This window comes from Lupinus angustifolius, unplaced genomic scaffold, assembly GCF_001865875.1.
Source record: "Lupinus angustifolius cultivar Tanjil unplaced genomic scaffold, LupAngTanjil_v1.0 Scaffold_17_90, whole genome shotgun sequence".
NCBI lineage: Eukaryota > Viridiplantae > Streptophyta > Magnoliopsida > Fabales > Fabaceae > Lupinus > Lupinus angustifolius.
The window spans coordinates 3,660-13,744 of NW_017719065.1; the positions used below are offsets into that span (position 1 = coordinate 3,660).

General features: G+C 34.2%; 1 protein-coding gene across 4 annotated transcripts; it reads left to right on the top strand.

The window, feature by feature from the left end:
• Window positions 1–613: 613 nt before the first annotated feature.
• Window positions 614–7,604, top strand: LOC109338083 (CBS domain-containing protein CBSCBSPB1-like). 4 transcript variants are annotated; one of them, XM_019575217.1, is made up of 15 exons: window positions 614–891; window positions 971–1,094; window positions 2,693–2,861; window positions 2,983–3,115; window positions 3,207–3,377; window positions 3,513–3,597; window positions 3,719–3,832; window positions 3,957–4,023; window positions 4,220–4,325; window positions 4,531–4,589; window positions 5,865–5,959; window positions 6,036–6,169; window positions 6,571–6,656; window positions 6,750–6,839; window positions 7,167–7,604. In XM_019575217.1, the coding sequence occupies exons 2-15, from the start codon at window positions 979–981 to the stop codon at window positions 7,341–7,343; spliced, it is 1,602 nt and encodes a 533-aa protein (XP_019430762.1). In that variant the 5' UTR covers window positions 614–891; window positions 971–978; the 3' UTR covers window positions 7,344–7,604. The 4 variants fall into 4 exon arrangements, with proteins under 4 accessions (XP_019430762.1, XP_019430760.1, XP_019430763.1 ...); XM_019575215.1 differs by having other exon boundaries at window positions 615–891; window positions 4,531–4,598; XM_019575218.1 differs by having other exon boundaries at window positions 616–891; window positions 3,516–3,597.
• The last annotated feature ends 2,481 nt before the right edge of the window (window positions 7,605–10,085 follow it).

Below are 10,085 nucleotides of genomic sequence, written 5' to 3' on the forward strand. Positions count from 1 at the left end.
AGTCATGCAATATTGCACAATAACAAGAGAGTTTAACAGATACCAAGAGAATATGACAATTTATATTATGAAATATATATTTTTTTGGTTTAGCAATGCCATTTTTTTACATAAACATGTTCTCCATTGGGGTTAACTGTTTTAATATGAATTTTCTTCACAAGCAAAACTTATGCTTAGACTCCACTTAAGAAGAAACATATAAGTATGAAACACTCATTAAAACTAACTTGCGTTAGTTCAAGTGGTACATGTTTGATTCTCCGTAATTAAGGTTTCAAGTTCGAACTTGTGTATAAAAAAAAATGTCCGCTAAGAGAGTTAGCTCCACATACCTGTGGATATTTCCGGCTCGGACATGATTACCTCCAAGGCAAAATACATGTGTGAAACAAAAAAAACACTCATTAAAAATAGTACTATCTCATATTCTCAACTTTGAAAATACAAAAATATAAGAACATTATTTGCCCAAAAAAACAAATATTCCTTCACAAAAAAAATTGTCACCTTACTCTTCTTATCATCACGGAGTTACTAAAATGGGAACTCATCCGGACAAAATATTTATTCTTTAGAAAAAAATTATAGGCCTCATATTTCACACGTGACGAAATGAATCGCTGACGTGTACGAAAACGATTGGTCCAATTCGAATAGCGTTGAATTTCTCATCTTCAACTTTCTCTTATTCTTTTCTCTTCTTCCTAGGGTTCCCTCACTTCTTTCTCTCAGTTTCTCTCCTCGCCGGCCGGTCACTGAACTCTACCGGCGATCCAATTTCCCGATCATATTTCCGGCCACTCCTTCCCTGAGCTGTGCCCTAATCAATCCAATCGCAATTACAATTCTCTTTCTTCTAATTCAGTTGAGTTTGTTACACTTTGACTTTGATTTACTACGACGTTTTTTTTCCTTTTTGGTTTATTTGAATTAATGAGAAGTTGAAACTGGGTTTTCTTTGGTTTGCAGCGAACGATGTCAAGTCAAAGCGGTTCTTCTAGAAGGAGTTTTTCGTATGCGAAGAGAACTTCTGAGTCTGCAGTGCCTCACTCTATTAATCGCAGATCTTTTTCGTATTCACGCTTACCTATGTACGACGTTTTTTCAATCATCGCCCTCTTTCTTCATTTCAGATTTTTTTATATATAAAGAATAAAAGAAGATAGATGTCGTTGCTTCAAAATTATATAAAACCACTGAATTTTTAAGCTGAATATTTGGACATTAGAGTTATTAGATAATGATATTATATTTTGTAATCTAAACCAGACACGCGGCTAGTCACACATCATATTAGTCCGATATGGTTGTGTTGTGACCTAAGGTTATCGGTTGAAATTCATAAAATAGACTCTACGGCTTGGCTTGTGATGTTTAGGCTATATACATTTATCCTCCGTAGACTCGGCTAGATAGGAACCTTGTGTATTCGCCGTCCCGAAACTTCTGTGATGGTCCGTCAGTAGTGCTCAAACGAGTGTCAATTTGATTTAAAAATGATTTATGTGAGAGACTGATATGATTGTGATTAATATGATAATTATACTAATGGCAGAATGCCAGAAACTAATATGTCTCTAACTAATATGAATTGTCCTACAACTTAAAGTACTAGAATGAAAGTAACACCTTCAATTTTTATATTTTTTTGTCATTTTCAATTGTATGGTATATTTTCTCAGAATATAAATAATTTCATCTGCCATATACCTGAAAAAGCTATCTTGAAAAGAAAAAAACAAGGATAAAGAAATAAGTAAGGTTATATTATACTCATATAGTGGAAACAACCTCTTTCCTTGTTCATTTTTAAACAAGGATAAATAAATAAGTAAGCTATGTTGTTCATTGTTTGTTTCACATCTCTTTTGTTTCTACTTAGTAAATGTATTTTTTCTGCTAAGTTTAGTCATCTATGATCTACCTCAAGGAATTCTTGTCATAGTCACCTCATACGTGGTTATCTTTGGTACGGGTGCGGGTACGTAGTATGCAGTACATTATCCCGTCAAACATTGGTATACTAGGAGTATATTCAGTAGGGTTTCTATAGCTCTATGCACAATCATTTCTGGTACTGCTTCTTGTAGGTTTGAATCAACTTTTGTTTCACTATAGGAGAAATACCAAAAGTAAAATTCTTTCGTGTTTAATGTAACTCATTCATGTAAGTGAGTGTACACTACCAATTATTCTTCTTCTCTTTTACTTAAACTATAAGTAAAAATCTGGTTCGTTCCTTAAAGGGAACCAGTTCACAAAAGAACCACGAATTGGTACGAGAGAACCAATTTGCGGTTTTCTACTTAAATGAGAGAATTGAGTTTCAATAATTCTTGTATTAACATAGTTCATCTTTACTTTATTCAAGAATTTCTCTATCTTCTCCCATATACTTTTGATTGAGTTGTAGTTACAGAGGTATATGATCATGCCATTGTTATCTATATAAGAAGCGGCACATTAATTAGTCGCTTATTTCATGTCAGATTAGTTGTCTAAAAAGGTTTACTAATTACTAGAGAAGCTTGATGCATTTAATGAGTTGTTAAATTGCATTCAATTACATTAAGTTTTAAGTAAATTTATGGTAGCTCCACCTCCTTATGTATTCAAGAGAAAATGAGCCAGTGAAATTTAAATCATTGGATGATTCCTTGTTTCTGTTTGGACTTTGGAATTGAATCAGAGGACTAACGGGAGAACGAACAGTGAAGTCGTTGCGACTTTCTAAGGCATTGACAGTACCTGACACAACAACTGTCTATGAAGCTTGCCGTCGGATGGCTGCCCGTAGAGTAGATGCTGTATTGCTAACTGATGCTAATGCCATGCTCTGTGGAATCCTCACAGACAAGGTATGACTTAGACTTCTTTTTCTCATCCATTAACAAGGAAGAAAAGAAAGTTTTGAGACTGGCTAGACTTCTGCAGTTTTAACTTACATATCTTTCCTTCCTATTTTTTTTATGATTAAAGGACATTGTAAAAAGAGTTATTGCTCAAGATATTAAGCTTGAAGACACACTTGTTTCCAAGATTATGACTAAGAATCCGGTATTTGTCCTTTCTGAAAGTCTTGCTGTGGAAGCTCTGCAAAAGATGGTGCAAGGTTGGTTGTATATATAGAGACACACTCACCTTTACATGTTAGTTACCATCCTGTATTGCATTCTTAATACAGGGATGATACATTTTGACAGGGAAATTCAGACATTTACCTGTGGTGGAGAATGGAGAAGTTGTTGGCTTACTTGACATAGCAAAGTGTTTGTATGATGCCATTGCCCGTATGGAAAGGGCAGCTGAGAAAGGAAAAGCAATTGCAGCGGCTGTTGAAGGTGTTGAAAAACAATGGGGATCATCTGTTTCAGGTTTGAAGAATATCTCCTTTTTGCATGTTTAGCTATTTGGTTTCTAATGAGGACATCCTTCAAAGATGTCAAGGTTTTGCTAGGTTCGAAGTTTCCAGCGACTCAGTTTTATTTCATGCTAATTTGGTCTTTCTGCAGCCCCCAATTCATCATTCATTGAGACTCTTCGGGAGCAGATATTCAAGCCAACTTTGTCTACAATCATTCCTGATAATTCAAAGTAGGCAATGCCTTCTTTTGTTTGAGTTGAAGAGAAAGAGTACTTCAATTTTAATTTTTCTGCATGCTAGAATAATGGAGTTACCATCCAAGCTACTTTAACTGGTTGTGGCACTTTTTAGGGTAGTTACAGTTTCACCAGAAGACTCAGTTTTGATAACAACAAAGAAGATGCTTGAACTTCATGCAAGTTCAGCTATTGTGACAGTTGATGACAAACCTCGGGGCATCCTTACGTAAGTTTGCAGCCACTGAAATTGCCACCTGTTCTCATTTTCTGAAAAGTTCCATGTCTCATCTCCCCAATTGTCATTACGTAGCCTTAATTCTGATGGATTGTAATTTGCATACAAATTTCAGTTCAAAGGATATCTTGATGCGGGTAATCGCACAAAATCTTTCCCTGGAATCAACTCCTGTTGAGAAGGTACTTCGTTTTGTTTGTACACTGTTTGGAAGAAACTATGTACAACCTCTGTTGTTTTCATTCTTCATTTCCCCCCGCTTAGATCGTAGTGTCTAGGATCATGTTTTTCCTACAAGTTTTAGAAGAAACAGTAGTCGTTCTAAGTGTTCATCCTTTCTTGTCAGTCTAGTTGATGTGTATGCAACTCAATATGCAGGTCATGACTCCAAATCCTGAATGTGCAGTAATTGATACACCTATTGTTGATGCGCTTCACACCATGCATGATGGAAAATTTTTGCATCTTCCTGTGGTTGATAGAGGTAATGTGATTGTGAATATCATGGTTTTAAATTACAATTGTGGTTGTGTTGTGGCATAATGCAGTTGCGGCAGCTACCACAACTGAGATGATGTGGCTGCATCATGTGATGCAGTCAGCAATTTAAAACCTTGATGATACATGGGTATAGGATGGGAAGAGGTTTGTGCATCTTTCTTCTCTAATTTTGGTGGTTATATAAACAGATGGCAGTGTAGTTGCTGTGGTGGATGTGATTCACGTCACCCATGCTGCTGTGGATACTGTAAGTCAGGTGTGTTGTCCTAGACTGTTATACTCAATGTTGTTGATTACATGGACCCTCTATTAAATCCTTATTTATGTAAAACTTATGTAGCTTTTGCATGATTTGTGTTGCCACAATCAAGTAATTTCCAAGTCTTTAAATTGATATTTTTAATAAACAGTGTTGACTGTACTGTCCACGATGTTATCACTATTGATATTGTAATATGTATGGCTATTAATGATGTGTATTTCTATCTGCAGTCTGCATTTTAGTCATAAACCTGGCAACATGCTATATCCTTTTTTGTTTTCTATCACCCATTTGTTATAGCTTCTTGGGTATTTTGTTTAATAATACCAAAGCTTGCTTATTCATCAAAATTCTTAAACTATAGGATTTTATGTTAAGAGAAAGGGAGGTGACATATGGTTCTAATATTAACAAATGCATAAAAATAAATAAATGACCTCTTCTTATTGAAAGTTTAATCTCATCTATGGACCAATATTACCGAATGCATAAGAAAAAACAAAATAAACAGTTGTTCAGCTATCACTTTGATGTCTCGTGAAAAAAGTTTTCCTTTTGGGAAACTTTGGTTCAGTATTGCAGTGGTAGCATGAGTTTCCCCACCAAAGCTAAGGGATGTAGGTTGGATTCTCCACTATGCTTCAATCAATGTCCAGCTCCTTTTGATCTATATTTCACGGTTAAAGAAACACATTGGATATGATTCACAATGAAAATATCACATTTTTTAAATATATGATACAAGTATACAACATGGTGGGATGGGATTCATGGGATATATAAAATCCCAAGAAACACTAGGCTTTCTTTTTCGTGTATCTTTCATTTTGGGATTAAAATACTCCGACGGAGATGGATCTCTCTGATTAAGGTGCATAGTAGTGGAGGAAGATGATGGCATAGTTTGAAATCATAAACTGATGCAATTATAGAGCATGCTGGAGGTGCAATGGAAGAGCCAGACAACGCTGGAAACCCAAGTAAAAAAGCTGGCAGCCCAACCTCTAAAGCAGTAATTCCTCAGTAGAACTTCAGAACAATAGATGAAAATGATGCTTTCCTAGAAAGATTGGAAACCTTATGCCTCAAACCCAAGCAATATAGGAAAAAAAATACTTCTACTAAATATATGCAAACATTCTTGAATTAGTTTTGAATTTGCAGACACTATGATTCCATTGTTCTCATTTTTCATGAGATTTCTGAGATCTTTTCAATAAACATTTTTAATAAAGGTGTAATTTTCTTGGCACTAATTAGGTTGGCAACAATGAAGTTGCCACCTCCATGATGCAAAGATTTTGGGATTCAGCTTTGGCCTCAACTCCGAATGATGATGATGATGAATCACGAAGGTTATATGCTTTGTAATTGTTCAGAAAAATACTTACAGTTTTTTGATGTGCTTACACATTTTTTATTACATATCAGTGACAATTCCTTTAAAATGGCTTCTGAGGGAGGAGAAACAGGGAGATCCCTTCCTTATCTTTCTTCAAGCATGACGAACACATTTTCCTTCAAAGTACAAGATAAGAAAGGCAGAATGCATAGATTCACATGCGGTATGCAAACTGTCACTTGTTACCTAGCAGATCTTTGCCCTCCTCCCCTTCTATTTGTGACAAGAAAGAAATAATGGTTTCAATAAATACTGATGTTTAGTCCTTTCATGAGTCTCAGCTTGACTGTATTGCATGTCTCCAGAATGCACCCCTCATTATAGTCTTATATTTTAATGTTATTCTGCTTTGACTGGGAGGTGTAGTAATAGATAGACTTGTCTGTTGGTTTTCTGTTTTGGATCTTTTTTCTCTTGGGGTAGGCTATGGTTTCTTCTTAGATATAGTTTGTTTTCTATATTTTGAGTTACATATTCTTGCATCAAGTCAGCATAGTTCAAGTTAATTATGTATGAGTAGAAAAATATCAGTTGAGTGGCTTGTATCGTTTCTTGCAAGTTCAGATACTCGGACAATGACAGAGGTTATAACTTCAATCCTTCAGAGACTTGGTAATGATATTGACCCCAACAACCTGCCCCAAATTATGGTATTTTTCAAGATATTATCTTATGTTCTTAAGATCAAGTTTATATGTTTCCTCATTTTCCTGAAGAAGCCTTGCTAAATTTTTTGTTTGTAGTATGAAGACGAAGATCACGATAAGGTTGTATTGTCTTCAGATAGTGATCTTGCTGCTGCTGTGCACCATGCAAGGATTGCTGGTTTGAAGGTACAGTACATTTTTTGCTAGGGGATACTGATTTGTAGTTATGAAGGAAGAATTGATTTAGGGCAAGATAGCATAATGGTCATCTAATTTTTTTAATTTTAATTTTGGAATGGGATCACAAGTATCAAAAGGGAATAGCAAAAAATTGTGTTTCATTTCCCAATAAAACTTATCTCTTTTGGTTCCTTATTCTCAGCCCTTAGGAAAACCGAAAAGTAAAACATAGCTTTTGTTTAATTGGAATTGAACTTATCATTTATCGTACAGACATTGTAGGTATCTGTCTGCCTCAAAGTTTCACTTTGGATTGGTGTTTTCTGTCTGTAGGGATTGAGATTGCATTTGGATTACATAGAAACACATGGTTTTGGGAAAGGTTCTAGTTCCAGAAGCTTAAAGTATGCTGATTCAGAGTCATGGGCCTCAGCTTATAGTGCTGTTGCTGCTGGAGCTGCATTTGTTGCTGGCTTAGGCCTTCTAACATACTTGAAGAGGCCGAGCTGATTTCAGTTGGAACTTTAGAGGAGCATACTTTGGGTGCTTGCTAATGGGTATGTTCTGAAATTTTGTAAAACTACATATGTTCATACAAAGAAAGGTAAAAGCATTTTTTCTATTGGTTATTTCCTGAAGATTGGGATGTGTCAACCCAAGTTGCTTGTATACTTATAATTATAGATTTTGTAACCTCATCAACCCTGGACTTTGTGTACAAGACCAAGCAGCATAACAGTACGTCTCTGTCCATTTTTCCTGACATGAGTTTAATTGATCAATTGGTCAGGATCGACTTTATAGAAATAATTATTTTTAATATGATGACTGTATTTATAGTTTATCATTCAAATGTTAAGTGATTTAGTGTTGTAAATATTAATTGAATTTTGGTATGAGGGTAAGCCTTGGCACTCTTACGGTAAGACTGCATACATTTATCATTCACATATTCATTCATGTTGGAGGCTCATGCACCAGTTACCTTAAGATTTACGGATGCTGATTTGTAATTTTGAGTTAGTCTTCCACTCTTCCTCTGTAAATGGGGCTGCTATTGAATTGACCTGAGCTGAATAATAACATCTTCTTGGTATACAATTTACCTACCGATCTATAAGGTGTACATTGTATTCTCCACAACTAGGCTTTGGAGCAATATAAGTACACGTTGGTGAAATACATTTAGGCCCAATGTCTTAACCAGTATTTTTAAAGCATTTTAAGGTTATCTTGTGTCCTATTTATAGTCCCATCAAGGAGAGCACATACTTGAAGACGGCTACTACATTTTCCATCTTTCGGGTGTAGCTTTTCCTTTCTTCCTCTACATTTACTTCTGCTGATAGTTTAAGCCTCACAAATGCTTCACTAGTTCATCTAGCTTCTCATTACCATTAATAAACATCCTCTTAGAAAACAAACCATTAACAACCATGGATAATTTCATACGCATCATCCTCCTTTCACCCTTTCACCATTTCACAACCTCCCTCGTACAACACCCTATCACAATAAGTCCATATAGTAGCGAAAAATAAAAACAGAAACAGAAAATCAAGGAAACCAATTATTTTTTCCATTATTTTTTTTAATTTGTCCATAGTTATACATAGTTGATCCTAAGCTCAGAACAAATGTGAAAATTGTGTTAAACAATGGACAATCAATGTAAATGGAAAAGAGATTTACCCTTCCCCTCATTTTCTCACTCACAAATTGGTTCCTCCACCTTTCATTCAAAGAACAAAATCTAGTTGTTAAACTTATTTATGCTTCTTTATCATTAAAATGTAAAACATATTTTTAACTTATTTGTGATGTTTTTGTAGTAAAACATTAATTATTGATTACTTAATTATGAAATTTTATAATATTTTAAATTTGAAGTATAAAGTTATTAAATAATTTTAGCTATTAATTTAAAGATGGAAATATGACAGACATTAAGGCTCAACCTTCTTAATAATGATAATATATAGCCTACGTCAAATTTGTTTATTTGTTAAAAAAAATTAGGCTTATGTTTGACCTATTACAAGTTTGACCTTTTTTATAGGCCTATTTAAAAGTATATTATGTTATAAAGTCTTTAAATAAGTCAATAATCATAAGCCAATCTAATCCCTAGAATTATATTATATTTTTAAATAGTTTTATATCAATTTTCACATGTAACTGTTTTATTTATATTAAAATAGTATAATACAGTTGGTATATAATATATTTAAATAAATTGACATATTTGTCTTAATAAGTCTTTTAGCTAACTTAACATCTACTTTTTAAACTAAATATTTTTTAAGAAGCCTTAACCTCACCTATTTAATAAAAACTTAACATGCCATGTGAAGCCTAACATGTTTCTATCCGTAGCTACTATTATGATTTTTTTTTATATTTTTCAACGTAAATAAATTAAACCAATCCAATCAGCAATTTACTAGTCGGATCAATAACTCATTGAAATGTAAATACTGAATATCAACTTAAGAGGATAGTGAAATAGATTTACAACAATATTGTTTTTTTAAACGAAAATTTAAAATTTTCAACTGAAGCATAAACTTGTAGAATAATAGCTGCAAAAAATTAAAAGAGATAAGGATAAAAAAATTCACACTAGTTTCTTTACAAACCTCGTACTAATGTTAGGTATCAGTGACCTAGGAACACCTAGAAGGGGGTTGAATAAGTGTAGTGGTTATCAATCATCGCTTCTCACACCAAAACCCAGTTCTGGAAGCAGCCTAGTTAATCGATTAACAACTGGTCTTAATCGATTAACACACATACAAAATAGAATGATTAGAGCAGCAAATTGCACAGTTATTTAAAATCAAATGAGCACAGATAAATCAGATATTTTTAAGCAATATTAACAAGTATATGGCAGAGTACAATTATGTAAAATATCAGCTATTAACTCGTATTAAAACATCAAGAAATGTAAAGAAGATTTAAGGAGAGAACAACGTGCAAAGATGAATTTTTATCCTGGTTCGTTTGCGGTCCACTGCAAACTACATCCAGGCCTCCCCTTCTGATCTTGAGAGATTTTCTTCTTCACAATATTGAATACACGTATAATTACATACACCAATTCAATTTACAAAACATAGGATGCTTCTTTCTTGAAATCTAGAACACATAACCCTTGGTTTGACTCTACCTATCGCTTGAGAAAACCTTTCTCGCGAAACAGCCCCAACCAAGATTCTTGTTCTCAAATCAAGACCTCCTAGTCTTGGT

Bases quoted from the DNA above. Each gene is read 5' to 3' on its own strand.
- LOC109338083 (XM_019575215.1), top strand. From the start codon at position 979: ATGTCAAGTCAAAGCGGTTCTTCTAGAAGGAGTTTTTCGTATGCGAAG. The intron at 4,024-4,219 runs GTACTTCGTTTT...CTCAATATGCAG, and splicing joins AATCAACTCCTGTTGAGAAG to GTCATGACTCCAAATCCTGA. The intron at 5,960-6,035 runs GTTATATGCTTT...ATTACATATCAG, and splicing joins GATGATGATGAATCACGAAG to TGACAATTCCTTTAAAATGG.